A 26,620-nucleotide genomic window follows, 5' to 3' on the forward strand; every position below is an offset into this window, starting at 1 on the left:
CCCCTGTTGCAGCCCAAGACTGCTCTCGCCTTCACCTGTCCATCTCTCCGCCTTCGCGCCCGTGTGCAAATACAAAAGCTTCGCTCTGCCGCTGCATCCGAGCCGCCGAAGCTGACGCGTGGCGTGTGCCTGATGCGAGCAAGCGCAGTGCTGCGGTGTGAGCATGCTGCATGCCACTGCTGTGCAAGCTGCGTCACGGGCGACGAGCGCCGCGGCGCCGGGTGTTGGAGGCGGCTTCCTCCTCTACGTGCGCAGGCGGAGCGGATGCTGTCGGCGGCTGCGCCGACTGCAGTCTGAGTGCCGGCAGGGACGGCCGTGGCGGTGGCGCAGCGCGTGGGAACAGCGGCCGGCGCTGCTGGAGGCGCGTGCGCCGCGCCGACGGTGTGCGACCTTCGCAGCGCGCCGCCCTCTTCCCGTCCTCCATCCTCCCGCACCATGTCGTACGACCTGCACCAGAAGCTGCGCACCACGTCCGTGCGCCAGATCAAGCGCAAGGACTATGCCGGTGCTGTGACGACGCTGTACGACGGCGCCAAGTCGCTCCTGGAGCAGAAGGAGTACGGCAGCGGCTGCGACCTGGGCGTCATGATGCTCGACGCGTACAGCAAGGGCGCGCTCGAGAGCTCGCCGGAGACCCGCGGTGAGTGGCAGGCGCGTGTGCGGCAGGGCGGCGAGGTGCGGCAGCAGGCGGCACTGCGGCGCACGAGGCTCCGGTCCGGCAGGAACATGAGACGTGTGCGGCGGCAGCGGCGCACGCAGAAGGCGAGGCGACGAATGGCGGCCAGCTGCGCTGTCTGCGTCCCTCCAGTCTGCAGGTGATGCGCAGAGTCACAGAGCGAGTGGTCAGCGGGGTGACGTGAGATCTCCGGCTGGCAGCACGCACATGGCGGCAGGCCGGTGCGTCTACGGCATCCTAGGCTCGCAGGTCGGCGCCCGGCCAGTCGGCGACACGTGGCGCGATCGTCGCTGCGACTCGTCTCTTCTGCTTTGCTCGCTCATCTCGCTCATTCCTCTTCACGCGCTCCAGAGCGCATCGCCACGCTGCTGCGCCTCTCGGCGCCCGACTTCTGGCGCAAGAAGCTCCTCGACGCTGCCATCAAGTGCGTATGCCCGGCGGCGAGTGTGGCGGCGGGAAAAGCGCAGGGTTTGGCGGCGTAGCGGGAAGCTGTCACACACCTGCAAGAGAGGCGCCGGGAGCTGGAGACGTGCCAGTAGTCGTACCGAAGGGCTGCGCTGCTCTGTATCTGCGCGGGCAATGATCGCCGCCCAGTGCTAGAGAGATTGCTTTGGTGCTTCCGCGGCACGTCTCCTCCTGCACTCTTGCTCTCGGCCATGACTGCTGACTTCGCGCGCGCAGGTGGTCGATTCAGGTGACGTCGATGCCGTTCGGCGATGGACTGCTGCGCCTGGCGATTGCCGACGTGCTCGCTGCTGGTGCGTCGCGCTCTGCCTGATCGTTCCCAGCTCGGCTGACACGCAGCAGAGGGCTCCTACTACGCCGCCGAGACGCACTACCTGCACGCCTCGGCGCAGCCGCCGAGCGTGCCCGACGCCAAGAAGTGGTTCGACGCCGAGGCGCCGAAGCGCTTTGCGGCCATGCAGCTGCGCTGGCTCGAGGCGCAGGCCACCGATGCGGGTGCGCAGAAAATTGCTGCGCTGCGGACAGACGCCGGCCGCTGGGCGCTGCGTGGCCTGCTGCCGTGAGTGCGCCTGGCTTCACACTCGTGGTGGCATCCTGACGCTCCTCGCAGGCTGCTGCAAGCGCGCGCCCTCACCGCCTCGCGCGCCTTCCTCGCCGCCTACGTCTCTGCTCTCTGCTCCGCACATCCCACGCTCCTGCTGCCCACGACGCCGAACCCCAAGGCCTTCTCGCCGCCGGCCGGCACGGGCCCGGCGGAGCAGGTGCAGCTCTACCTCACGGGCAACGCCGACCTCAACTTTGCGCAGATGCTCTTGGCCCTCGTGGCGCAGGCCGTGTCGGTGAAGAAGACGGGCGCGCCCGTGCCCGACGCGCTCAAGCAGCAGTGGGGCCAGCTCGTGGCGCAGTACGAGCGCGAGGGCGGCGCGCTGCAGGAGGAGGCCTTTGTCGGCGAGGTGCGTCTGCTCCGAGCTCTCGCGTGTTCGGACGCTCACCCTGTGCGCAGGCCATCGACCCCATCTCGACGCTCTACTTCGACATCCGCCCGCAACGGCCGCAGGGCAACTTCATGCAGGACATGCTCAGCTCGCTCATGGGCGGCGGCGGCGCAGGCGCGGCGGCTGGCGGTGCGCCAGCTCCGGCGCCCGTCCGGCAGCCACCGCCGCCGCAGAGCCGGGCACAGCAGGAGGCGCCTGCTGCGTCGGCGGAGGAGGAGCTCGACCTCGACTAGGCAGCACCCATCGCGGGGCCCCGCGCACCGAGGGCGCGAATGCGATTCTGTGTCACGCACGACCGCGTGGTCTCTGTGACTTAGTCCGGCTGCTCCTCTGAGCTCGTCGCTCGTGCAGCATCGGCTGCATCGCGGATCTATTGCCGTCACAATTGGCGGTGCTGCGAGACGATGATGTAGCCTGCCGAGAGGAGACGCACAGCGCAGGGCAGCTGCCCGGCGGGCGGCTGCACGTACCTCAAGTAGGCACGTTAGGCACCAGCGCGCGACGACAGCGCCTCCGTCATCCCCATCAGCGCTATTCAGCACGCATGTGTTGCCGATGAGAGCGATGCGCAAGATGGAGAGGCACGAGGCGGCTTGAAGGGGAAGGCCAGACCGGGCTCGGCGAGGCCAGACGAGGAGCCTGGGCGCGCCCATTGATTCGAGCTCGTCTTGCTGAGCTCATGCTCAGGCTGTCGACCCTAATGATGCGGCAGAGACGTGCCAGCCGGCAAACTCTCGTGCTTGCGTCAGTGTGAAGCACCGGCCGATGTTGAGCGGAAGGGTATCCGCGACCGGGCGCAAGCGTGAAGTCGACTGGGTGCTGATGACCCGCGTGCTCTCGGCGTACCTCAGCCGCTCGAGGTGCAAGAAGAGTCGCGGGTTGGGCAACAGCCAGCAGCGACAGCACTTGCCGCAGTCGAACCAGACGGGAAGGTCTTCAGCGCGGAGCTCGGAGCCGAGCTCCTGACAGAGACCCCTGGGCTCATGGCCCTTGAGGAGGGCCGCCGTCGCGCGAAGCGTGGGCAAGAGGCATGCTGCCGCTCGGACTTCGTCGCAGCCGACTGCTGGGCCCGGCTCGCGCAGACGAGCCTCGAGTGCGGGGGGATGTCCCGTGCTCCCGCCGAGAGCAGCGGCTTCTTCGTGGCTTGACCTCGCATCGACTCGACGTGGAGAGCAGAAAGACACCGCGTGTTGCCCTCTCCGCACCTCGGCCTTCTCCTCGTTGACCTCGCCGGCGGCCGAGGCTGCACGTCAGCTTCGGGCATGCTCAGGCACCAGGCACGGAGTTAAGCGCCTCATACGACGCCCTCTCTTCGTGCAATCTGCTGCTAAGCTCATTGTGGCGTTGCCAAAGCGAGCAGCAGGACGCAAGCATAGGGGCCGAGCCGCGCCGTCTGACGCCCCGGCCGAGCGCCGAGACGAGAAATGCGGTGCAGCGGCGGCGGCGGCGGCGGCGGAGTGCGGGCCTCGGGGTCCGGCTGCGCGACGGCGGAGGCAAGAAGGGAGCGGATGGGAGCACCCGGCGCTGCGGCGTCTTGGGGCGCTGACTCGAGAAGATCCGAGCCCGTGGCTGCCGCTCTGGCGCCCAGCACAGATCTGCTGGAAGCTGCAGGGTACACCGCAGCCAGCGCAAGGGGAGGACGCATGAAGGGACTTAGTCACGAGACTGGCGGCGTTGCGTGCTGGGCACGCGAGGAGGTGTTGCGCTCAGGCCGACGCTTTGGTGCGCCAGCTTCCCTCGGGTCGCGGTAGCCGAGGGCGAGCGGCCGCTCTCCCGCCTCCGCGCAGCTCCAACGTCTTGAGCGCAGCGTCGGAGCGAGTGCTCCGCATCAAGAGGCGTCCTCGTCGGCTCCACGGCGCGCGCTGCAGATTCGCCGTCGCCGCTCTCGGTCGTTCCTCGCTTCTTGGCGGGGCGCAGAGTTCTGAGATCAGCGGATGGGCACGAGCAGGCGAGCCGAGCAGCGAGGGCGCGAGGCGGGGGATCGACGTCGCTCCGGCCGCCGGCGAGCGCAGCGTGCGTCATCTGCATGAACGAGCCTCTCGGCCGCAAGCAGGCGACTGCTCTGCTGCCCCGCTGCGCGGACGAGATGCGGCGGAGCGCCAACGCGGGAGAGCGCAGCCGTGCGGCAGATCTCGCGCTCGGTGCGCGGCGCCTCGCTCTCGCATCGAAATTGCGTGTTCAGCGCTCGGGGTCGGCAGCAGTGCGCAGGCAGGCTGGCAAGCTCGACAGGCAGCAGCGCACGAACGAGGCGTGCAATTGAGAGGCGTCGGGCCGGCGTGCTCGCCGCCATCAGGAGGCGCAGCGGAGGGAGAGGCAAGGCACGCTTGCGGCGCGCCCAGGGCCAGGGCCAGCTCAGCGCGAGTCATCAAACGGCAGTGGCGCCCCGAGGCACGCGCGCGGCGGCGGCCCAGTCCGGCGGTTGCTGCTTCTTCTGACGCTGCCCTGCGTCGGCGTGTGAGATGGCGCACGAGCTCACTCGCTGCTCTGCTGCCGCTCTGGTGCTGGTGCTGTCGACGTCGGTGCGACGCGGTGCGGAAGCTCCGCCGCCGCTGCGGTGCCGCTGTCGGACGGCGCAGCGCTCCCGCGGAGGGGCGACGCTTGGCGTGCGCATGTGGCACTCCGCCGCAACCCGCGGGCCGGCGCGAGCGAGGGCAAAGTGGTGCGCGGCCACCAGCACACTGCGCGCGTGCCGCGCTGCTTTTTGCACAGTCAACACGCCGGGCGGCCGGAAGCGCCATCCGGCCGCGCCGCGTCGCTGCGAGAGCGAGCACGGCCCGTCCGCAGCGCCGCGTTGCGCAACGGCGTCCAGCTCCCGATGCGAGAAGCGCCCGGCGCCGCCCTCCATCGCAGCTGCAGCAGCCAAGGCAGGCACGCGGCCGTAAGCTGAGCCGCAGCGGCAGACGTATAAGACGCTCGCGCCTTCTTGCTCTCGCCCATTCTCACACAAACACCCTCTGCGGCCCTCTCGCAAGCGCCCGTCGCCGTCCTTCGCCCAGCGTCCTGCGCTGCGCTCCTGCACCGCACCCAGCAGGCAGCTTCTCTCTTAGCGACACCTCTCCCTCTCTCTCACCACCAATGGCCGACAACGGCCAGGCCACGGCCGCCGGCCCGGCTCCGGCCACGGCGCCCCAGGCCGCGCCGGCGCTGACGGCGACGCCCAGCCCCGAGACGCGCGCCACGACGGCGGCGCCGTCGGTGCACAGCGACGACTCGCACCCGCGCGAGGGCGGCCGCCCCGGCGGCGTCAACGTCAAGGAGGCCGAGGCGCAGTTCGCCGAGCTCGGCCGCACCCTCAGCCAGCAGAGCCGTGCGGCGCGCGGCGAGAAGGACCTCGAGGCCGACGACGACGACTTCAACCTCGAGGACTTCCTCGCCTCCACCACCAGCGAGTCGTCGCGCGCCGGCATCAAGCGCAAGCGCCTCGGCGTCGTGTGGGACAACGTCGAGGTCATCGGCGCCGGCAGCATGACGCTCGGCGTGCGCACCTTCCCCGACGCCGTCGTGCAGAACTTCGGCTACCCGGTCTTCACGCTGCTCAAGCTCTTCGGCGTCAAGCTGTTCGACTTTGGCGAGCGCAAGCTGCTCACGGGCTTCGAGGGCGCGCTGCGCCCCGGCGAGATGTGCCTCGTGCTCGGCCGGCCCAACGCCGGCTGCTCGACGTTCCTCAAGACCATCACGCACAACCACAGCGGCTACGGCGCCGTCAAGGGCTCGATCAAGTACGGCGGCATCGACGGCGGCGAGTTTGCCGAGCACTACCGCGGCGAGCTCGTGTACAACGAGGAGGACGACCAGCACTACCCGACGCTCACCGTCGCCGAGACGATCATGCTGGCGCTGCGCCTCAAGACGCCCGGCAAGCGCGTCGAGGGCCAGACGGCGCACGACTACCGCCAGCAGATCCTCACGACGATCCTCAAGATGCTCAACATTGAGCACACGCGCGACACCAAGGTCGGCGACGCCTTTGTGCGCGGCGTGTCCGGCGGCGAGCGCAAGCGTGTCTCCATCGCCGAGATGCTCTGCTCGCGCGCCTCGATTCTCGCGTGGGACAATGCCTCGCGCGGCCTCGACGCCTCGACGGCGCTCGACCTGGCCAAGAGCCTGCGTGTGCTGGCCAACATCATCCAGACGCCCACCTTCGTCACGCTCTACCAGGCCGGCGAGGGCATCTGGGAGCAGTTCGAAAAGGTCCTCGTCATCGACGACGGCCGCTGCGTGTACTTTGGTCCGCGCACCGAGGCGCGCCAGTACTTCATCGACCTCGGCTTCGAGGACATGCCGCGGCAGACGAGCGCCGACTACTGCACGGGCTGCACGGACAAGTACACGCGCCGCTTCGCCGAGGGCCACGACGAGAGCAACACGCCCTCGACGCCCGAGCAGCTCGAGGAGGCGTTCCGCAACAGCGACATCTACAAGCGCATGCACCAGGCCAAGGTCGACTACGAGGCCGAGGTGGCGCAGGACAAGAGCTGGACCGAGGAGTTCAAGCAGGCCGTCGCCGAGGACAAGGCGCGCGGCGTGCGCAAGCAGAGCAAGTACACCGTCAGCTTCTTCGAGCAGGTGCGCGCCCTCACCATCCGGCAGTTCTGCATGATCATCGGCGACAAGCGCGACATCTTCGTTTCCTACGCCACGGCCATCGCCGTCGCGCTCATTGCCGGCAGTCTCTTCTACCAGCTTCCCGTCACGAGCTCCGGCGCCTTTACGCGCGGCGGTGTCCTCTTCATCTCGCTCCTGTTCAACAGTCTCACGGCCTTCAGCGAGCTGCCCACGCAGATGGGCGGGCGTCCGATCCTGTACCGACAGACGGGCTTCGCCTTCTTCCGGCCGTCGGCGTTGACCATCTCGCAGCTCGCCGCCGACGTGCCGCTCGGCGTGCCGCGCCTGACGGCCTTTTCGCTCATCGTCTACTTCATGGCCGGCCTGCACTACTCGGCGGGCGCCTTCTTCACGTTCCTCATCAACGTCATCATCGCCTACTACGCCTTCCGCGCGCTCTTTGCCCTCTTCGGCACCGTGTGCGAGTCGTACGACGTCGCCGCGCGCCTGGCCGCCGTGATCATCGTCTCGCTCGTCGTGTTTGCCGGCTACGTGGCGCCGCGCGACGCCATGCCGCGCTGGCTCTTCTGGATTTCCTACATCAACCCCGTCTACTACGGTGAGTGCCGCGGCGGGCCTGCGAGACGCACAGCAGCTCACAGCTTCCCTCTCAGGCTTCGAGGCACTGATGATCAACGAGTTCATGCGCCTCGACCTGCTCTGCGAGAGCATCGTGCCGACGGGTGCGGGCTATCCGGCGGGCCTCGGCGCCAACCAGGTGTGCACGCTCGCGGGCTCCGTGCCCGGCAACCCCATCGTGCCGGGCATGGACTACCTGCGGGCCTCGTTTGGCTACCAGCGCTGGCACCTCTGGCTCAACTTCGGCATCGAGATCATCTTCTTCCTCGGCCTGACGGCCATTACGTGCGCCTGCCTCGAGTTCCTGCCCCGCGGCGGCTTTAACGCGGCCATGGTCATCAAGAAGAAGCCGAACAAGGAGGAGAAGAAGCTCGACGAGCGCCTCGAGCAGCGCCGCGCCCAGGCCGACAAGGAGGAGGTCAAGATCGACGTCGAGGGCCGCGCGTTCACGTGGGAGAAGCTCTGCTACACGGTGCCCGTCAAGGGCGGCAACCGCCAGCTGCTCAACTCCGTCGACGGCTACTGCAAGCCCGGCACGCTCACGGCCCTCATGGGTGCCTCGGGCGCCGGCAAGACGACGCTCCTGGACGTGCTCGCTGACCGCAAGTCGGTTGGCAAGATCGAGGGCGACCGCCTGATCGAGGGCAAGCCCGTCGGCCTCGCCTTCCAGCGCGGCTGCGGCTACGCCGAGCAGCAGGGTGAGTGTCGAGCGGCCTGCACCTCCTACCCCTTCGCTCACACTCCCATCTCCAGACATTCACGAGCACACGGCCACCGTCCGCGAGGCGCTGCGCTTCTCGGCCAACCTGCGCCAGGAGTACGACGTGCCGCAGGAGCAGAAGGACCAGTTCGTCGAGGACATCATCGAGCTGCTCGAGCTCGACGACATTGCCAACGCGTCGATCGGCTTCCCCGGCTTCGGCCTCGGTGTCGCGGACCGCAAGCGGTGAGTGCAACTGCGTCTCTTCTTGGACACATCTCTTACCCCCTTCTCCCTGTCAGTGCCACGATCGCCGTCGAGCTCGCCGCCAAGCCGAACCAGCTCCTCTTCCTCGACGAGCCGACGTCCGGCCTCGACGGCCAGGGCGCGTACACGATCGTGCGCCTGCTGCGTAAGCTCGCCGCCGCCGGCATGACCATTCTGTGAGTTGAGCGGCCATCGGCTACGACAGCCCAGCTCACGGCGCGCGTCTCGCAGCTGCACCATCCACCAGCCGTCGTCGCTGCTCTTCGAGAACTTCGACCGGCTCCTGCTCCTCGAGCGCGGCGGCAAGACGGTGTACTTCGGCCCCGTGGGCAAGGACTCGCAGGAGCTCGTCAAGTACTTCGAGGAGCAGGGCGCGCCGATGGAGAAGACGGCGAACCCGGCCGAGGCGATGCTCGACATCATCGGTGCCGGCTCGCAGAAGCGCGTCGGCCCGCGCGACTGGGCCGACGTGTACCTCGACAGCACGCTGTACCAGGAGAACCTCAAGGAGATCGAGGCGATCAAGGAGCACGCGCTCGCCAACCCGCGCGACGAGGGCAAGGTGCTCGAGTACGCCACGCCCTACATGTACCAGCTCAAGCAGGTCTTCTGGCGCACGGCCGTCAGCTCGTGGCGGCAGCCCGACTACCAGTTCACGCGCCTCTTCCAGCACGCGGCCATCGCGCTCATCACCGGCCTGCTCTTCCTGCAGCTCGGCAACTCGGTGCAGACGCTGCAGTACCGCGTCTTTTCGCTCTTCATGGTCGCCGTGCTCCCCGCGCTCATCCTGGCGCAGATCGAGCCGTTCTACATCATGGCGCGCGGCACGTTCATGCGCGAGGACAGCTCGAAGATGTACCGCGGCACCGTCTTTGCCAGCGCGCAGATCCTCGCCGAGGTGCCGTACTCGATCGCCTGCGCGCTCGTCTACTTCCTCCTCTTCTACTTCACCGCCGGCTTCCAGACGGGCTCCGACCGCGCCGGCTACTTCTTCGCCATGCTGCTCCTCGTCGAGTTCTTCGCCACGTCGCTCGGCCAGCTCGTCGCCGCCGTCAACCCGTCGATCTACCTCGCGTCGGTGTGGAACCCGTTCATCATCATCATCTTCTCGCTCTTCTGCGGCGTCACGATCCCCAAGCCGCAGATCACCTACTTCTGGCGCCAGTGGCGAGTGTTGATTTGGTCATTGTTTTGCCCACTGCTGACCCCATATCCCGCTACAGGATGTACTGGCTCAACCCCGTCACGTACGTCATCTCGGGCCTCATCACCAACGAGCTCGAGGGCCTGGACATCCGCTGCGAGGCCTCCGAGTTCGTCACGTTCCAGCCGCCGGGCCAGCAAACCTGCGCGCAGTGGGCCGGCGAGTTCCTCTCCCGCTCGACGGGCTACCTCGCCAACCCAGATGCCACCGGCACTGGATGTTTGTACTGCCAATACGGTGAGCAGAAGGAAGGGAAGAGCGAGAGGGAGAGGGAGAGAGAGAGAGAACTGCTGCGCGGTCAAAGTCCTCTGTATCTGACTCGAGCCAACCTCAGGCGCCGGAAGTGACTTCTTCGGCAACCTCGACATTGCCTTCAGCGAGCGCGGCCGCAACATCGGCGTCGTCGTTGCCTTCATCGCCTTTAACATGGTCGCCACGCTCGTTGCGGCGCGCTTCCTGCGCTTCGCCAACCGATGAGCGGCGTGCTGCGTCCCTCTTCCTTCCGTCTCTTCGTCTCGCTAGCCAGTGTACTCTGCATCCACTCATGACTCCTGTACATGTCTACCCATCACAGAAGCCCCGCTAGTACCTTCACGACTACTCACGCGCACTGCGTCTTTGGCGCTGCGACTATCAATAGATGACCGTCACGAATCCTCTTGCGTCTGGAGCCGCCTGTCGCGTCGACTTCTCTCCCGCCATCTTTGCTCCTTCGCACTACAGCATTCCACGGTACCGCAGCGGTGCTGATGCACTGCGACTTGTCGCTGCACCTGTTGGAGCGCGCCGATCTCGAGGCTTGCTCGCGCCAGCTCCCGATCTGGCGCCGCGGGCACGTGGTGCGGTCCGGCCGTGACGCCCCCCAGCCATGCCCCTGAGCAGTGCGAGCACACGTGGCAGTCTTGCCTTCCAAGTGCTGCGTGATGAGTCTAAGTCCAGAAAAGCTCGGCGTGCCGCATCTGCGACGCCGCCCCCTGACGAGTGAGCGCCGGGCGTTGGGCGTCGTGCTTGGCAGGGGGCACGCAGCAGGCACGCACGCCCGCAGCGACTCCCGCGTTCCGAACGCGGCAGCATCTTGCTCGGCCGGAGCTGGCGGAGCGAGGCAGGCTTGCTCTTGCGCCGTTTCGCGAGCAAGCGCGAGCGGCCGCGCTGCAGATCTTGCTCGTGCACGAGGCTGTTGAATTCATCGTGCAGACGCAGCGAACGCAACGGCCGCGGCCATCCTCGCGGCCTGCCTGCGCTGGCTGGCGATCGTCTGTCGTGTGCCACGTTGGCGCCGGCTTGGCTCTGCTCTCGATTACATTTTAGAGTGCACGCCGGGCGAGATTGCGCCGCCGGATCGCTGTGGCCGGCGGCAGGAGGAAGCGGCAGCAGGAGGCAGCAGAGCAGAACGCAGGCGAGCTGCTGCGCCGACGCCGAGCCAAGTTTAACGCCGGAGCCGTGCGCGGCGCGATGGGAGCTTGTGCTGCTCTGCTGCCTCGGTCGCCGCGCGCCGGTGCCCGCGAGGCGCGCCCCAACGCAGCGAGCGGCCAGCGCCGGGCGCCGAGAGCTTCTATCTCAAGCCTCTTGCTCGCCGACGGCCGATGCGCAATCTCAGCTCTCGCCCCTCATCACTGCCTCGCCCTCCGCGAATGTCGCGCACGCTCGCTGCTCTCATCCGTCCTTGCCTCTCCACCACCACCACCGCCGCCACCACCACTCGCCTCGCCTCCACACCGGCCCGCCTCTGCTCCTCCGCCGCCAGCTCCAAGCCGGCGCCGCCCACCAAGCCCAGCACCACCACACCCCGCGCCTCCTCGCCCGCCATGCGTGAGCTGCTGCAGAGCATCTTCTCGCGCAACGAGTCGTGGGTGCACGCCACCGAGACCGACGAGCCGGAGCTGCTGGCGGCCATGGCCAAGGGCCAGACGCCCAAGATCCTCTGGATCGGCTGCAGCGACTCGCGCGTGCCCGAGGGCGTCGTGTGCCAGACCAAGCCCGGCGAGATCTTCGTCCACCGCAACATCGCCGGCCAGTTCAACCAGCTCGACGACAGCGCCAACAGCGTGCTCACGTACGCCGTCGAGGTGCTCGGCGTCGAGCAGAGTGAGTCGCTGCGGCGCCCGTGCAGCACCTGCCGCAGCTGACGTGCTGCTGCCAGTCGTGTGCGTCGGGCACACGTCGTGCGGTGGTGTCGCCGCCGCGCTGCAGACGGCCAAGTCGTCGCAGGCGCTGCCCTCGTCGTCGCTGGCGCGCTACCTGACGCCGCTGGTTAAGCTCTCGGGCGACGTGGCGGCGTCCGACGAGGCCAAGGGCAAGAGCGACACGGAGCTGCTGCAGCTCGTCACCGAGGCCAACGTGCGCGCGCAGATGGACAACATCATCGAGAGCGACGTCGTCAAGGCCAACTGGCAGGGCAAGAAGACGGCGTTCCCCGGCGAGCCGACGGCCAAGATCGAGGTGCACGGGTGAGTCACGCGCGGGAATGCAGCACTGCGGCGGATGCGGCACTCTGCTGCACTGGTAGGCCTGTCACTGACCGATGCCCGCGCCAGCTGGATCCACGACATCTCCACGGGCCGCCTGCACGACCTGGGCGTGTCGCGCGCCTGCGACGGCACGCACAACCACCAGCACGGCGCGCACAAGGAGCACTCGTCGTAGAGCGCCGGCCCCTCGACTCTGCTTCGTGCGGACAGCTGTGCAAGCCGCTTAGAGGCTTGACGCTGCCCTGCCGCGCTACTCATCTTCCAGACGCTTACTGTGCCCTGACTTGCCGACGCCCAATACATGCCGATACTTAATGCCTCGCGGGACTCAGAGTGCCAGTGATTCAGAGCAATGTGAGTCAAGGCAGCTCTGGCGTAGAGCCAGCTGGCGGTGTCGCCTACACGGCCGAGGTGGTTCTGGCTCTGTCGTGTGTGCGGACTCTGAGCCAAAGCTCTCACACGCTGCGAGCTCGCTCTGTCCACTGGCATCACACACTCCAAGCCCGGTGACGAGCGATGCCATTCAGCCGAACATACGCAGCCCGCCAAGGTCCACCTCTGGCAGCGCTGCCGCGCTCTTTGCCTCGACGGCCGTCGGCTCGATGCGCAGCCCGCCGAGCTGCGCAAAGAGGCGCTGCCGCTGCTCCGTCGTCCATGTCTCGCGCGGCACGGGCGGCATGAAGTGTGCGGCCTTCTCGTGCACCTCGTAGCTGAAGCAGACAGTCAGCTTGTGCTCGCTGAGGCGATGTGATTCAAACACGCACCGTAACCGCCGACCCTTTGAGGCACGAGTGTCCACGGCCCGCTTCGGCGCCTTTGACCGCACCGGCAGGCCTAATGAGGGGTCTGCAGCGTCACGTCAGCACCGCAGCGAGGGTCTTCATTGCATGCCACACTCACCTGCACCACTCGAGCCTTCTCCCTTGCTCTCGATCAGCTCGCGCAGCAGCGTGGCGTAGAAGTCCGAGTCGTCAAAGACCTCCGGGTCCGCCTCGTCGTTCTGCTCGCGCTGCTCCTCGCCCACGCGTGCATCGCCGCGCCAGATGCGCGAGCGCCGAATGAGGCGTTCTGCGCTATCGCCGCTCATGGCCGTGCGCACCTGCTCGCCCGCACCGCGGTTCACGGCGCGCAGCTCCTTGGCGCCGACAGCCTGCGCGCCGACGCTCCAGGCGTCCAGCACAGTGCAGGCACGCCGACTCGTCTCGTCGTGCAGCGCCAGAAAGCTGTCGACGCTGGCGAGATGCGCGGCCTCGGCATCGGCAGACGAGGCACGCTTGCGCTTCTTGGATGCGCCCGCGTATGCCTCAGCGAGGTCGGGGTCTTCGTCTGCAGAGACGAGCGAGTGACGCGTGGCGAAGAGACCTGCCTCGAGCTCGCTCAGCGTGCTCAGAAGCTCGGCGTGTGATGACTGTGCGGCGTCGTCCAAGTCGGGGAGAGCGTTCAAAGCGGTCGGCTGTGCGGAGAGCGTGAGCTTACAGCGAGCTCGCGCTGCTCTCGTTCAGCTGCAGTGCACTCACTCGTATCCGTCCAGCGCCACGCACAAACGCCTGCGTCCGAATGCGCATCGCCAGCGCACCCTCCCACAGCGCGCGCAGCTCGCGGACCGCACGACCACGCTCGGCGTCATCAGCGCTCTGTGCACGCAGGCTGGCCAGCAGCGCGGCATCCGACGCCGCCGCACCGGCAAGCGTGCGTGGATCAGCCGCTTGCTCCGAGGAGGAAGGATCGGCAAAGCGCAGCGACTTGACGCGCGAGGGCGGCGAGGGTGCCCTTGCCGGGCCAGCGTCGCTGCCTGCCTCTTCCTCGTCCTCGTCTCCCTCGAGCTCCTCTTCGGACTCCTCGCTGGCCTCCTCCTCGTCGTCGCTCGCCTCGTCGCTCTCCTCGGCGCCGAGCGCCTTGCGCGCGCTGACCGTCTCGCCGCGGTACTTTGCCGAGCGCAGCGTGCCCGTCTCGTCGAGCGCGGCTCGGCGGCGCTGCGAGCGCGCTACCTTCTCGTAGTGATCGCGGTTCGGCTCGGCACGCCCGTCGTCGGATGAGCCGCCGGCATCGTCATCGTCCGAGCCGCCAGAGTAGGCTGCCTCGTCGTCCGAGGCCAGCACGTCGCGCGTCAGCGGCTTGGGCGCCGGCCGCGAGAGCTCGGCGAGCTGGGCGGCGAGCGACATTGCGGCGCGGGCCCAGTGCGATGCAATGCGATGCGACGCGTAGTCTTGATGTGCACAGGGCTGTGCAAAGGCGGCGAGAGTGAGGTGCGGCGTAGGCGAAAGTCGGCAGTGGGAGTGAGAGGTGACGGTCGGCGGCGGCGGGCAACTTTTTTGGAGGCGCGCTCGGCCGCAGCGGCCGACGGGCGCCGGGCCGCACAGCCGCGGGCTTCGGGCAGAGGCCGTGGGACAAAGCAAGGCCGCGCGGCCCAAGCGCCGCTCACGCGAGCAACGCCGCTTCCTGGACCCGTCCTCGTCACCTCCACACCAGCCCAGCCTGCCCATGTCGTCCACCGAGCCGCCACCCAGCGGCAGCAGCAGCAGCTCCACGCCATCGTCTGGCGCGAGCGCGGGCGCAGCAGGCAGCCAGGCCGCCGCGGCGCCGCGTCCCTCGCCCTCGCCCTCGCCCCCGCCCTCTGCGCCCCAGCAGGGCATCTTCGCGCGCCGCTTCCCGCGCGGCGCCGCTGCGGCCGGCCGCCTCGCCGCCTCGACGCCCGCCCGCTTTGCCGCCACGGGCTGGCGCCGGCGGCGCGGCATCTTCTTTGGCGTGGCAGTGACCTTCTCGGTGGTCAGCTATCTGAATGGCAAGGCGATCAAGGCGTGAGTCTGCTGCGTGAAGATCGGCATCGAGCCACCCTGCTGAGACAGGCCCCGCGTGCAGCAAGGCCGACTACGTCCACAACGACGTGAGTCGCCCAAAACGTGCTGATCCGAGTGGTGCTGATGCGCTACCTGCAGACATGGCTGCTCTGGAAGCTGCACGACGGCGCCATCGTCGAGACACGCAGCCCCACGCAGCTGCTGACGCTGCTGCGCGGCGCCGGCGCTGGCGAGGATCCGCCGGCGGTGATGGAGCTGTACGACGCCATCAAGACGCTCAAGCTGGCGCAGACGGATCCGCGCATTCGAGGCCTCATCGCCGACTTCTCTGGCTTGCATGTCCCGAGTGACTCGGCTGGCACGTCGCTGGGCCTGGCGCAGATCGAGGAGCTGACGCAAGCCATCGTGCGTCGCTGAGCTGTCGTAGCCGCACACACTCTCTAACGCCATGCCTTTGCAGCATGAGTTCAAGGCGGTCAAGAACGAGGAGCTCAAGGTGCGCGCTGAGCTGCGCCAGGATCTGCCGGCCACGCTCGCGGGCGGTGCCGAGATCTCTGGGCCCACCAAGGCCGCCGCAGTCGCCAAGGCTGCTGTCACGGGCGAGAGCACGCAGGAGCCCAAGACAGGTGATGCCGAGCCGACTTCTGAGGTGACAAAGGCAGAAGAGACGCCACTCCAGCAGCTGCCGGCGACCATCGCCTGGACCGACACGTTCACGAGCCAGGGCCAGTACCTGCTGGCCAGCGCTTTCGACCACGTCTACATCCAGCCGTCTGGCTCCGTACCGCTTGTGGGCATGTCGAGCACGCTGCCGTTCTTCAAGCGTGCGCTGGACTGGCTCGGCGTCAAGGTGGGTCCAGTGCCACGTGCGTGCGCTCATCTGCTCACGCCAGCTGTCTCAGCTGTATGCGGATGCGCGCCGTGAGCACAAGTCTTTCCTCTCGCAGTACACCGAGGACGGCTCCTTGACGGAGCCGCAGATTGAGAACACCGCTGCGCTGCTCGGCGACTTGAACCGCGGCATGGCACACGCCATTGGCGTCTCGCGTGAGTACGCTGTGCGCATGCGACATAGTCTTTCTTGCGCTGAGTGTCCACTTCAGGATACCCCGAGATGAACCCGGACGAAGCGGCCGACAAAGTCATTGAGCTGTCGATGCGAGGGCCATTCTCTGCGACTGAGGCTGCCAAGGAAGGCCTCGTCACCGCCACGATCTACCCCTTCGAGCTCCGGGAGAAGATCGGCAAGGAGGCGCACTTCAAGGGCTTTCCGCACTACGCGACCATCTACAGTGAGTCGAGTGTGGCCAGCGACAGCCCTTTTCTGTACTCACATTCCCTTGCGCAGAGGGCATCCTTGAAGACAGCCTCAAGAAGGGCCAGTACTCCGAGGTGGCCGTTGTCTACCTGCAGGGCACGATCTCGAATGCCTCGGGCTTCGGCAGCGCCGCCGAGGCGATCAAGGGCCTGCAAGAGGCTGGCAAGGACGATCGGGTCAAGTCCGTCGTGCTGCGTGAGTCGCATACCGCTTATTTCCACTTGCCCGAGCCGCTCTCTGATCTGCATCTCCAGGCATCGACTCGGGCGGCGGAGACGTCGTGGCCTCCGATTCGATCTGGGCTGCTGTGCGTCGCTGCCAGACGGAGCACAAGAAGCCCGTCATTGCCTCGTACGGCAACGCCACGGCCAGCGGCGGCGTGTACGCCTCGGCGAGCGCCGACTACATCATGGCGTGCGAGCAGACCATTACGGGCAGCATTGGCGTCGCCAGCCTGCGCCCGACACTCACGCGCAAGCTCTTCGACCGCGTCGGAGTAAGTGCTGCCGTAGCTCTTTGTCCATCCGCGGTGCTAACACGCCGCTACACCTTCAGCTCCAGTTCCAGTCCTTCTTCACAGGCTCTCGCACCGCCTCGACGCTACAGGAGCTCGACGACGAGGCCAAGCGGCGCTCGAGCCTGCACGTCGACGAGATGTACGAGCAGTTCAAACAGAAGGTGTGCGATGGGCGCGGCATCTCGCCCGACGTCATCGAGGACCTCGCTGGCGGGCGTGTCTACAGCGGGCTCTCGGCGTGGCTGCGCTGCAAGTCGGACGAGGACTTGATTCGCGAGAGCGCCGTGGACGAGGGGCCGGCTCAAGCTGACGCGGGCAGCGATGTTCAGGCGAAGAAGGATGCGACACCACGACGACCTCTACGGCTGTCGTGGCGCACGCAGAGCATCGAGAAGGAGGGCGACTTCTCTGCCCTGCAGGTCATCCAGGTCGGTGCTGCGCCGGCAGAGTCTTCGCCGAGCGCACCGCAAAGCGACGCGCCAGAAGCATCTGGCACTTCCGAGAGCAGCGCAGCAGATGCAGCACCTGTCAAGGCGGAACAGGCGGTGGGCGGCGAGACTTCGGATGACAAGCTCGCGGCAGCCGCTCACGAGGAGGCAGTGGCCGAGAAGGAGTCGCCTGCTGCGACTGGGCCCGGCTCTACGGCGGGCTACCCGGCCGAAGAGCCCAAGGGCCCGTACGGGCGAGGACTCGTCGACTCCATCGGCGGTCTGTACGACGCCGTATGCATCGCGATGAGCATCGAGGTACAGTGCGTAGTAGACTTGAGCACGGCACGAGACGCGCGAGCTGACATGCCCTCGCCAGGCGCGACATTGAGCGGCGTGTCGTGGAGGAGAAGCTCACACTCGAGGATGCCACGGCGGCGGCGCTATCAGAGCGTGCATCGCATCTCAGCCTCGACGGCGAGGGCGGCAAGGCCGTCATGTCGACCGACCTGTGAGTCTCAGCGTGCGCGGCGTACCCGTTTCAGGCTGACGCTCTGTGCCCAGCCGTGCCGTGCGCTATCCGCGCCAGCTGACATTCTGGCAGCGCGTGCGCAAGATGCAGTCGCCCAACGAGCCGTCGTTCAGCATGCTGCAGCCGCTGTCTGCCTTTGGCCACGCGCTGGCCGAGACGGCAGCACAGAGCTTCATCCGCCGCCTCTGCAGTAGCGAGGCGTGGAGCCGCGCCGTGCAGCACGAGCTGGCTGCGCAGTCGGGCATGCGCTCACAGGATCCCTTTGCGGCTTCGATGCGGCCTTGAGCTGGACTGGCGGCAATGTATAGACATGCCTCAGCGCACGTGCGGCCGAGACCGGCGTGACTCGCCTCAGTGGACTCTCTATGCTGCTGAACATCGAGGCGCACGGCGACCGCTGCGGCTATTCTCCGAGCTCTGACCGTTGTGAGCGGGCGAATGCACGGACGGCGGGGCGCAGTGAGATTGGAGGTGAGGAGGCGGCGCAGAATGCATCGGGCATGCTCGCCGGCGGCGCACGACGGTGAGGCCGAGGCGGAGCGAGAGGCGCAGCAGTGCGCCGCCGCTGTGGGCCCTCCGCTATCTGACTGCGCTCGATGATGTGCAGGCAGGACTGCCTGCTGTCGCTGTCGCCGTCACTGTCGCTGTGCGGCAAGTCAAACGACGAGGGCAAGAGGCGGCAGATAGAATCTGATGTCCTGCACCATCATGCGTGCACGAGCACAGCTGCACCTGCAGCGGCCCCTGCATGGGAAGAAAAGGAAAGGGTGCAGCATGCGATGCTCGCACGCACGGGGACGCCGCGCGGCGCCGAGCATGGCCCTCGGCGGTGCTCGGCGGTCGACGCCGATGCCCAGCCCGCCGAGACTGGGCTAGCAGAGCACGGACAGTCCCTGGAGAGGAGCACTTGCGCGTGCTAGCCCAGAGATGACGGTCTGCAACGCTCAGGCCCAACCAGAGAATGCGCAAGGGGCGAGTGGGTGTTCCTGGCCTCCGATTCGTCCGGAGGTGCGACGTTCCGCAGCGCAGAGCCGGGAATGCCGCAGAAGCAGAGCATAGAAGCCATGCAGGCTGAAGCACTCGCGGTCCACTCGATGGACGCCGAGGCCCCCTTCTTCTCGGCCCTCGGCGGCGGCGGAGGCGAATGCTGCTGCCACTAGCGTGCTCCTCTAGCGTGAGAGGCAAGGTGGCCGCTTGCTCGTGGCGTTTGCATCTGCATGCTGCGGCGCTGTCAGGGATGTCCGATCGAATCAGCAGCGTGCAGAATGTCGACGGCCCTTGACTGCGCTGCCGTCGGGGGTCTCCGGCACGGCTCGCGGAAGCATCGCACAGAGCAGAGAGGTCAGGGCCTCGACGTTGAGAAGCATCCGCGCAGCGGCAGCGACGCAGGATGCAGAATGCTGCTGCACCTCGGCGGCATTGCGGCAGCGCGGCCTGCTCCTCCTCGCAGGGGCCCAGGCACGCAGGTGAGCTGCGAAGAGAGGCTAGCGTCCGTGGCGTGTTCGGCGAAGTGGCCGAGGACGAATGAGGTGCTTCCTCACGCCGACGCTGCGAAGGATTTGGATGCTCGTGGACGGGCAAACGACGCTTCGCTGCGCCGCCGGTGCGGCTGCACATGCGAATGCCCGTCTGTCAGAGGCGCAGCGAGGCGCACATGCGAGCGTGAGGACGTCCTGCTGCTGCGAGAGCCCCGCGATGCAGGGTGTCGAGACGAGCTCCTTCCACGGCCTGACGCTCGATGCGTCGCCCGAGCCGCTGCGGAGTTGGCCGCACGGGAGCGCGGAGCAGCGCGCAGGAGGGGCCATGCTCGCTGCAGGGTCGCACAGCGCGACGTCGAGCTCAGCGCGCGTGCTGAGAGGGGGCATGCTGATCGTCGGCCGTGCCGCCGCCGCAGCACAGCACAGCCGCAGCCGCAGCACGGGGGGCCGGCGGAGTCCAGACTGGGCCAAGGATGCGGAGTGCGCTGCTTTTGGCTCTGCGCTGCAACCTGGCTTGCGCTGCGCTGCGGCCGAGCTGCTTGCCTCGTGTTAAGGCGGTGACTGCCGCCGTGCCGCAGCTGCGAGCCTTGCTGCGAGAGCGCGGCTCGGCGCATGCATGCTCCGCATCCGAGCGCCGCCGCCGCGCCGGCTCACGCTTGTTGCGGTGCAGCCGTTGTGCCGCCGAGATGTGCCGGCTGCATGCTGGTGCTGCCGCGCTGCGCCTTGCGCTCAGCTGCGATAGCGCCGGCGCTGCGTCCGAGGCAGGCCGTACTGCGTGCTGCGCTGCGCTGCCCGCGCTGGGCTCACCTTGCCCGCTGCATCTGCGGAGCGGAGTGCGTGGTGCTGCATCATCCGCGCATGCGATGGGAGGCAGCACCAGGTGCCGCTGCCGGGGTGCGCTGCCACGCCCGCACGGCCAGGCTGGCGGCTCGGCGGCGGCTGCGCGGCCCCTCATTCGGCCAGGCTCCGCGAGCCCGTGGCGTTGCAGCTCTCACACACCCGACGCTGCGCGGGCGTCACGCATCCACGTCTGCGCCGCCGCGAGCGCGCCCCACGCTTCTCCCACCACCACATCCCACATCGCTATGCCCTCCTCCGGGCTCGACGACACGCCCGTCGCGAGCGCCGCGCCGCGCTTCGCCGGCGAGCCGCTCACCGCGGCGCGCGGCATCGACGAGGAGCAGGCGCCGGCGCTCGAGCTGCCGCTCCTCGCGCACGGCCTCGGCCTCGAGTTCAGCTTTGCCAACCGCACAGAGGCATCCGGCAGCAGCAGCTCCTCGTCCCTCACCTGGGCCGCCACGCCGCCGCGCCGCTCCGTGCCGACGTTCCGCAGCGCCGTCACGCCGCCGCCGCGGGCACCCGCTCGCCGCTCCAGCAGCGCTGCCACCGGCCTCGCTATGTCGCCCGAGCCGACATCGCCCCGCACGCGCTCCTCCTTCACGTTCGAGGGCGCCACGCCGCAGCCAGAACGCCGGCGGAGCGTCGCATCGCCGCCGCAGCCACAGCCTCCGCCGCTCTCGCCGCTGCCTCGGCCGCCGGCCGTGGCGCGCAGCCGCAGCCACGACGCAGACAGCTCGCGCGGCACGGCAGAGCAGGTGCAGTCGGTGCTCTCGCAGCTCACAGGCGGCGAGCGGCCGCGCAACGAGGCACAGCTCATCGCCAGCCTGCACACGCTCGCGCGGCCATCGCAGCCGCGCAGCCGCACAACGAGCACGGCCAGCACGCACTCGGAGGCGAGCACGAGCAGCAAGGCCAGCGCCGCCAGCCAGACGCTGCTCACCTGGGGCGATGCGCTGAGCCGCGCCAGCACCAGCACGCGCACGCGCAGCGGCACGGTGAGCAGCAACAGCACCGGCGGCGGCCCCAAGCGGCGAGCCAGCGACACGCCCACACGCAGCTCCACCTCGCACCATGCTGCGCGCGACAACTTCGGGCGCGCCCTCTCCAGCGGCACGCTGCCCCGTGCGCCCTCGAACGGCGGCCCTGACTCGAGCGCCAGCACGCCGGAGGGCGCGCTGGGCCGTCTTGCGCTCCCGTCGGACGCCGCGCGGCAGAGACGCGGGTCAGCCTCTGCAGCCGTGGGCCATGCGGAGGAGGACCTCGAGGAGGTGCTCGAGTCGCTGAATGGGCATGGCGAGATCGAGATGGAGCGGCGTGCCTCGCTGCCGGCCTCACAGCTCGCGCCCGCCCCACTGCTGCTCCCGGCACCGAATGCCGCAGCGACGGCTCGGCAGCTGCGCGATGCGCAAAACGAGATTGCGGCGCTGCGGGCGGGTCTGAAGTGGGCGCTGGACAAGAACGACGAACAGGTGAGTGCGCTTCCGACGCGCGCGCTGTACGCTGCTGACGCCCTCTGCAGTCGGCCAAGCTCAAGTCACCTCCGCCATTCTCCTTTGCGCCGTCCGAGGCCTTCCCAGTCACACAGACCGACGGCGTGCATACATGGGTGTCGGCAAGCCGCAAGAACTCGCTCGTCCCGCCAGATGGGCAGCCGCCCTCCAGGCCGCGGTCGCGTGCGCGCTCGATCCTCAAGGCTCTGCGGCCAGCGCGCGAGCCCCGTGTGCCAGCTCTGCGTCTGGCGAATGCAGCGCCGGCCGCGGGATCCGAGACGCTCAACGCAGACGCCCTCGCGCTTGCCTTTGGTTCGCCAAGCCCTTTCGCTGGCGTCTCCACGCCTTCGAACAGGCTGTCGGCTTTCAACTCGCAGCGCTCCAAGGGCGAGGCCGAGATTGCGGCGGCACTGAGTCGCTTCCAGGGCACCTTCGGCGGCAGCGTCGTGCGCCCACCGCCGCTCGGCGCCTTCGACGAGACCGACGACGACCCCTCGCAGCCCTGGACCGCGGGCTGGGGCGTGGTGCCGGACACGTCGGCGAAGCCTGCTGCTGCCTCGCGCCCAGTGGCCCTTCCGAGCGGTGTCGATGACAACGACGCCGAGGCGCTGCGCCACGCGCTCTCTGAGACGCGCATCTCATTGGCGATGCTCGAGCAGGAGAAGCGGCGGCAGGACGAAGCCACCGAGGAGCTCACGAGCCGCGTGCAGCTCGAGGCGCAAGACGCCGTGCGCCGCCAACGCATCCGCGCCATCGGCCTGGAGAAGGAGGTCGAGAGCCTGCGCGCCGAGCTGACGCGCCGCGAGCGCAAGGGCGCAGGAGGCGTAGCCATTGAGAACGGCGCAGCGGACGACGAGGAGGCTGCCATGATGGAGGCTGTCAAGCAGGCGGCCATGGCGTGCGCGCAAGTCGAGGCCGAGCTCGCAGATGCCCGCGCAGAGGCGGAGGGCCTCAAGGCGCGCTGCCAGGTGCTCGAAGAGGCGCTCTATCATGCCGTCGCCTCCGCTGCGCGCGGCCACATGATCGACGCCGACGCCAGCACCGACCTTGCCTCGCTCGCTGCGCGTCTGTGGGAGTCGGCCGAGGCTCGCACCGACGAGGACAGTCTCTCGGCAACGCAAGGCGACGCCTCGGCAGACCTCTTCTCCGACAGCGTCTCCTCCTTCCACAGCGCAGACGGCGTCTCTGATATCGAGGTCTCCTCGCCATCACCACGCGGTCGTGGCCTCTCGCTGGACGGTGCCTTGCTCGACAAGCGTGCCAGTCGCGGCGAGATGCCCGAGGACCGCGCAGAGAGCGTCATTGGCCTGCTGCGTCGCGGCAGTCTACAGGCGCATGCTGCACAGCTGCGCCGGCTCTCGCGCACATCCAACAGCTCATCGGGTCACGAGGCTGCTGCGCCTATCCCGAAGAGGCGGCCAGAGCCCAGCTCGCCGCTCCCGCCGCCACCGCCGGGCGCTTTTCCGAACCAACAGTCGATGCTTCTTTCACCGCACGGCACCTCTGCGATCTTCGAGGCCCAGCCGCCACATGCCGAGCAGGCCGAGCCCGAGATCCACGTGCCCTCGACAGACGCAGATACCCCGGATGCGCCTCCTGCTCCGACCCAACAGCCTCCTGCCCCGCTCGCACTTGCTGCATCTGCTTCCTCTGCATCCCTTGCTGCCCCTGCACCCGCCTCTGCGCCTGCCGCCCTCGCAAATACCTCGCTTGCGCCCCTGCACGCATCAGACCAACCATACCCAGCATCGGAAGCCTCGGCCGGCCGGCCGAGCATGTCACCTTCTCCGTCACCATCCATTCCGCGCCGGATGGCCTCGTCGACGTGGCCGAAGCCCCCCTCCGACGCGCCGCCTTCGCCACGAGCCCTCGAGTCGGCCATGTCGGCCTATGGCACTCCCGCTGCGCCTTCTCCGAGCTCAGAGACAGGTCGTCTCGACGCTGCCGCTGCTGAGGCAGACGAGGTGGTGCCGGCCTATCGTCCTGGCGTGCCCGGCCGTCGTGCCTCACTCCTCCTCGAGACTGCCTCTGCGCTGGCCGATGAGGATCAGCATGGCCCGCTCGAGCCGCGCACCCGCTCGGCGGGCTCTCAGCGGCGCCGACGTCGTCACGTCGAGCGCACCGGCAGCCGAGCTAGCGACAGTCCGCAGAGCAGCATCGTGGGCGTCGAGAGCGCGGCCGGCAGCGTCCGCGGCAGCGTGATAGGGCCGCAGCCGCCACTGGCGCGTCTCGGCAGCCGCACCAGCATCTCGTCGTCGCGCTCGCGCCACTCGGGCTCGACGAGCAGCATCGTCGCCGGCTCGCGCAGCTGGGCGCCGCCGTCGATCGCCTCGAGCGGCAGCAGCGGCAGCGCCGAGGCCATCGCTGCCCGTTCGCCCAACTCGGCGCCGGCGCATCGCGCCTTTGTGGGATCGCACTACTTCGGCGGCTCAGGCGGCGGGCCCGCGATTGCGCCCTCTAGCCCGGCAGCTGTCGCGCCGCCGAGCAGCAGCGGCACGGCAGCAGCTGGGCAGCGCCCTCGCCGCCGCAACTACTCTTCGCAGGCGCCGGCTGTTGCAGGCAGCATGCGCTAGACCAGCAATGTCACTCATGCGCACCGAACTGACGCGCAGACAGCGCAGTGTGTGTGTGAAGACGGAGGCGGACAGTGACGAAGTGTACCATTACGTGCCGACTGCATCTCTCGAGGCTCGTCACTTGCCGAACTTTCGCAGCGGGTCGCTCTTCTTGCCGCCGCCACGGCCACCGCGGGAGTCGCCTCTGCCTCCACGGCCTCCTCGACCGCGCGAGCCTCGGCCTCGCGGTGCATTGCGCAGCGGCACATAGCCGACGCCGCGCTCCTCGGCGGCGGGCCCGGCCAGCGGCTGGTCGCTCCCCTCGCTGATGGCAGTGGCGGCGTCGGGCTGGCGCAGGCGGGCGATGCGCGGCATCAGGTAGGAGGGCACATGCTTCAGATGGCTCTGCACGCGCGACGGATGCAGCGCCTTGTCGTGCCGCAGGTACGCCAGGTCGTGTGGGTTGTCCTCGAAGTGTGCCTGCAGAGGGAGTCAGCAAGGAGCTCTCGGATGCGCCGCAAGCTCTGCTCACCTTGAGCTTCTCCGAGTTGAGGATCTCCTGCTTGATCTCCTTGATGCGTGCCTCGCGGATGGCGGCGCGCGTGACGCTGCGCAGCGCATCCTCCATGCGGTAGCGGAAGCTCTCGACCTGCTTGCGGTCGAACGTCCACTCCTTGACCTGCGCGCCGCGTCGCCGCTGGTTCTCGACGATGCGCTTCCACACCTCCTCGTCGAACTGCGCCGTGGGGCAGGCGGCGTGGCGCTTGGCGTTGGTGCGCAGCTCCGAGTCGTACACCTCGCCCGGCACGACGAAGGAGAGCGCAGTGCCCGTGTGGCCTGCACGCGCAGTGCGGCCAATGCGATGCGTGTAGCCGCGCGCAGAGACGGGAAGGTCGAAGTTGATGACGCACGCCACCGAGACGAAATCGATGCCGCGCGAGACACCGTACTCTGCAGAGGCGCCTTTGCCCTTCCGCCGCGAGCCCGACGAGCCCTTGGCGTCTGTGTCCCGCTTGCGCTTCTTGGCAGGCTCAGCTGGCGCAGCCTCATCGTCCGACTCGGCCTCGGCCACTGCGTCCTCGCCATCGGACTCTTCCGCATCCTCCTCTGCCAGCTCCTGAGCGCGCTCCCGCTTCTTGCCCTTGCCTTCGTCAGGCTTGGCCACAGCTGCCTCCTCATCCTGCTCCTCCTCCTCCTCGAGCACGAACTCTGGGCCTGCCGGCAGCTCCGTCTCTTCGTCGTCTGCTGCCAGCACTGGCCGGGCATCTGCGCCGATGCGCGAGTCGTCGGTCGCGATGATGTAGTCGTAGACGCCCTTGTTGAACTCTTGCACGATGTGGAATCTGTCGCCAGAGGTCAGCTGTGTTGTAGCGCACACGGGCAGCGGCAGACGCACCTGCTCTCAGCGGGCAGCTCCTCATTGAGCACCGTGCTCTTGATACCGAATTGCTCGAGGAAGAGCCGCACCCGGTACGCGCGCTCCGTCGAGTTGACGAACACGAGCGCCTTGCCGCGCACAAGCTTGAGACGCAGCAGCACATAGAGCAGCAGGAACTTGTCGCTCTGCGCCTGCACCGAGACGCTGTACTGCGCCAGCGCGCTGGCATGCATGCTCGGTGTAAGGCGCAGCGTCAAGGGCCGCCGCAGGTGTGCGCCGAGCAGCGCGCGGACCTCGGAGCCGAGCGTGGCGGAGAGCAGTAGCGTCTGGTAGCGCGACGGCATCGAGCCGGACGAGAGCAGCGCGAGAATGTCGGACGAGTGGCCGTATGAGAGAATGAGATCTGCCTCGTCGAGCACGAGCAGCTGCAGAGAGCTCAAGGAAAGCGCCTGGAAACACGGCGATCAGCAGGCGCTTATGCTAGCGAGGCGTGCTGTGCACTCACGGAAGAGGAGAGGTGCGCAAGCGCCCGAGAGGGCGTGCTGATCACGACGTCTGGCCGAGAAGACAGCAGCAGCCTGGCCACACGATGATCAGCGCATGTGGTCTTGCTGGCCAGCCGCTGCTCAGTGACACTCACTTCTGCACACCCTTGCCGCCCACTCTCGCCGCATCCAGCACGAGCACGTCGTCTTGCTCGGTACATGCGAGCAGCTTGGCGACGTGGTCTGCCACCTGCGCAGCGAGCTCGCGTGTCGGGACGAGCACGAGCACGCGCGTAGCCTGCCGAGATGGCGAGGTGGCCGGAAGAGCCTGCAGCCGAGGAGTCAGCAAGAGACCTCGGTACGCCAGCTGCGGAGCAGTGCCGCAGCAGCAGACATCCACTTCGGCCAAGCATCGCCGCATGCTCCCAGACGATGCTTGCCGTGTATGCCCAGTGCCGCCCTGCATCATGCTGCTGTGCCCGCCTCCACTCACCTCCTTTGCCTTGAGAATGCTCTGCACGGCCGGCAGCGCATACGCGAGCGTCTTGCCGCTGCCCGTCGGCGCCTGCGCAAGCACATCGCGGCCCGCCAGCGCGAGCGGCAGCAGGCGGGCCTGCACGGGCGTGGCACGCTCGAAGCGCAGCTGGGCCAGCGCCCGCAGCAGGCGGGCATCGAGGAGGTGCGCCAGCGTCGCAAAGGAGACGCCGCTGGCCGAGGCCGTCGGCGCGGGCGCGAGGGGCGCGCTGCTGCTGCTGGCAACGGCGAGCGACGACATGGTGTGTGGGTGGCCGGAGGGCTGCGAGGTAGGTAGGCGGAGGGCAGCAGGCAGCAGAGGCAGCAGC

General features: G+C 68.2%; 8 protein-coding genes across 8 annotated transcripts; 5 read left to right on the top strand and 3 right to left on the bottom strand.

Annotated features, from left to right (window-relative positions):
• Positions 1–435: 435 nt before the first annotated feature.
• On the top strand, positions 436–2,369 carry FA09DRAFT_299744 (hypothetical protein; the record flags this gene model as incomplete). Its single annotated transcript, XM_025740305.1, has 6 exons — positions 436–640; positions 1,028–1,100; positions 1,358–1,434; positions 1,484–1,700; positions 1,752–2,094; positions 2,145–2,369. 6 exons carry the CDS (start codon positions 436–438, stop codon positions 2,367–2,369), a joined length of 1,140 nt encoding a protein of 379 aa, XP_025596835.1.
• A 2,612-nt stretch (positions 2,370–4,981) lies between these two features.
• Positions 4,982–10,148, top strand: FA09DRAFT_331065 (hypothetical protein). The gene is made up of 7 exons (XM_025742855.1): positions 4,982–7,300; positions 7,356–8,018; positions 8,074–8,266; positions 8,323–8,463; positions 8,519–9,454; positions 9,511–9,728; positions 9,826–10,148. The coding sequence occupies exons 1-7, from the start codon at positions 5,212–5,214 to the stop codon at positions 9,966–9,968; spliced, it is 4,383 nt and encodes a 1,460-aa protein (XP_025596836.1). The 5' UTR covers positions 4,982–5,211; the 3' UTR covers positions 9,969–10,148.
• Positions 10,149–11,296: 1,148 nt separating this feature from the next.
• FA09DRAFT_339935 (carbonic anhydrase) lies at positions 11,297–12,134 on the top strand (the record flags this gene model as incomplete). Its single annotated transcript, XM_025744266.1, has 3 exons — positions 11,297–11,576; positions 11,632–11,938; positions 12,026–12,134. 3 exons carry the CDS (start codon positions 11,297–11,299, stop codon positions 12,132–12,134), a joined length of 696 nt encoding a protein of 231 aa, XP_025596837.1.
• Positions 12,135–12,359: 225 nt separating this feature from the next.
• FA09DRAFT_361726 (TRAUB-domain-containing protein) lies at positions 12,360–14,242 on the bottom strand. The gene is made up of 4 exons (XM_025745393.1): positions 13,477–14,242; positions 12,860–13,412; positions 12,724–12,805; positions 12,360–12,669 (listed from the first exon to the last, which is right to left on the bottom strand). Exons 1-4 carry the CDS (start codon positions 14,119–14,121, stop codon positions 12,483–12,485), a joined length of 1,467 nt encoding a protein of 488 aa, XP_025596838.1. The 5' UTR covers positions 14,122–14,242; the 3' UTR covers positions 12,360–12,482.
• Positions 14,243–14,440: 198 nt separating this feature from the next.
• FA09DRAFT_350516 (hypothetical protein) lies at positions 14,441–18,105 on the top strand (the record flags this gene model as incomplete). The annotated part of the gene is made up of 11 exons (XM_025744819.1): positions 14,441–14,757; positions 14,819–14,843; positions 14,896–15,162; positions 15,218–15,607; positions 15,651–15,804; positions 15,861–16,049; positions 16,106–16,270; positions 16,330–16,571; positions 16,637–17,343; positions 17,400–17,531; positions 17,585–18,105. 11 exons carry the CDS (start codon positions 14,441–14,443, stop codon positions 17,835–17,837), a joined length of 2,841 nt encoding a protein of 946 aa, XP_025596839.1. The 3' UTR covers positions 17,838–18,105.
• On the bottom strand, positions 17,873–19,493 carry FA09DRAFT_76740 (hypothetical protein). Its single transcript, XM_025745822.1, has one exon. It carries the CDS (start codon positions 19,167–19,169, stop codon positions 18,132–18,134), a length of 1,038 nt encoding a protein of 345 aa, XP_025596840.1. The 5' UTR covers positions 19,170–19,493; the 3' UTR covers positions 17,873–18,131.
• A 527-nt stretch (positions 19,494–20,020) lies between these two features.
• FA09DRAFT_76795 (hypothetical protein) lies at positions 20,021–23,751 on the top strand. The gene is made up of 3 exons (XM_025745823.1): positions 20,021–21,339; positions 21,390–21,747; positions 22,391–23,751. Exons 1-3 carry the CDS (start codon positions 20,116–20,118, stop codon positions 23,560–23,562), a joined length of 2,754 nt encoding a protein of 917 aa, XP_025596841.1. The 5' UTR covers positions 20,021–20,115; the 3' UTR covers positions 23,563–23,751.
• Positions 23,659–26,598, bottom strand: FA09DRAFT_331068 (DEAD-domain-containing protein). Its single transcript, XM_025742856.1, has 6 exons — positions 26,272–26,598; positions 25,934–26,106; positions 25,799–25,871; positions 25,312–25,742; positions 24,448–25,258; positions 23,659–24,395 (listed from the first exon to the last, which is right to left on the bottom strand). The coding sequence occupies exons 1-6, from the start codon at positions 26,551–26,553 to the stop codon at positions 24,054–24,056; spliced, it is 2,112 nt and encodes a 703-aa protein (XP_025596842.1). The 5' UTR covers positions 26,554–26,598; the 3' UTR covers positions 23,659–24,053.
• Positions 26,599–26,620: the final 22 nt, after the last annotated feature.

This window comes from Tilletiopsis washingtonensis, assembly GCF_003144115.1.
Source record: "Tilletiopsis washingtonensis strain MCA 4186 unplaced genomic scaffold FA09scaffold_16, whole genome shotgun sequence".
Lineage (NCBI taxonomy): Eukaryota > Fungi > Basidiomycota > Exobasidiomycetes > Entylomatales > Tilletiopsis > Tilletiopsis washingtonensis.

Coding starts and splice junctions, on each gene's coding strand:
- FA09DRAFT_331068 (XM_025742856.1), bottom strand. CDS start 26,553: ATGTCGTCGCTCGCCGTTGCCAGCAGCAGCAGCGCGCCCCTCGCGCCC. Junction 26,107..26,271: donor GCATTCTCAAGGCAAAGGAG/GTGAGTGGAGGC, acceptor CCTCGGCTGCAG/GCTCTTCCGGCCACCTCGCC. Junction 25,259..25,311: donor GAGCTGCCCGCTGAGAGCAG/GTGCGTCTGCCG, acceptor CTCTGGCGACAG/ATTCCACATCGTGCAAGAGT.
- FA09DRAFT_361726 (XM_025745393.1), bottom strand. CDS start 14,121: ATGTCGCTCGCCGCCCAGCTCGCCGAGCTCTCGCGGCCGGCGCCCAAG. Junction 12,806..12,859: donor AGAAGGCTCGAGTGGTGCAG/GTGAGTGTGGCA, acceptor GTGACGCTGCAG/ACCCCTCATTAGGCCTGCCG. Junction 12,670..12,723: donor TCAAAGGGTCGGCGGTTACG/GTGCGTGTTTGA, acceptor TGTCTGCTTCAG/CTACGAGGTGCACGAGAAGG.
- FA09DRAFT_331065 (XM_025742855.1), top strand. CDS start 5,212: ATGGCCGACAACGGCCAGGCCACGGCCGCCGGCCCGGCTCCGGCCACG. Junction 8,019..8,073: donor CGGCTACGCCGAGCAGCAGG/GTGAGTGTCGAG, acceptor TCCCATCTCCAG/ACATTCACGAGCACACGGCC. Junction 8,464..8,518: donor GCCGCCGGCATGACCATTCT/GTGAGTTGAGCG, acceptor CGCGTCTCGCAG/CTGCACCATCCACCAGCCGT.
- FA09DRAFT_76795 (XM_025745823.1), top strand. CDS start 20,116: ATGCCCTCCTCCGGGCTCGACGACACGCCCGTCGCGAGCGCCGCGCCG. Junction 21,340..21,389: donor TGGACAAGAACGACGAACAG/GTGAGTGCGCTT, acceptor CGCCCTCTGCAG/TCGGCCAAGCTCAAGTCACC. Junction 21,748..22,390: donor CAACTCGCAGCGCTCCAAGG/GCGAGGCCGAGA, acceptor CATGATCGACGC/CGACGCCAGCACCGACCTTG.
- FA09DRAFT_76740 (XM_025745822.1), bottom strand. CDS start 19,169: ATGTGCAGCCGCACCGGCGGCGCAGCGAAGCGTCGTTTGCCCGTCCAC.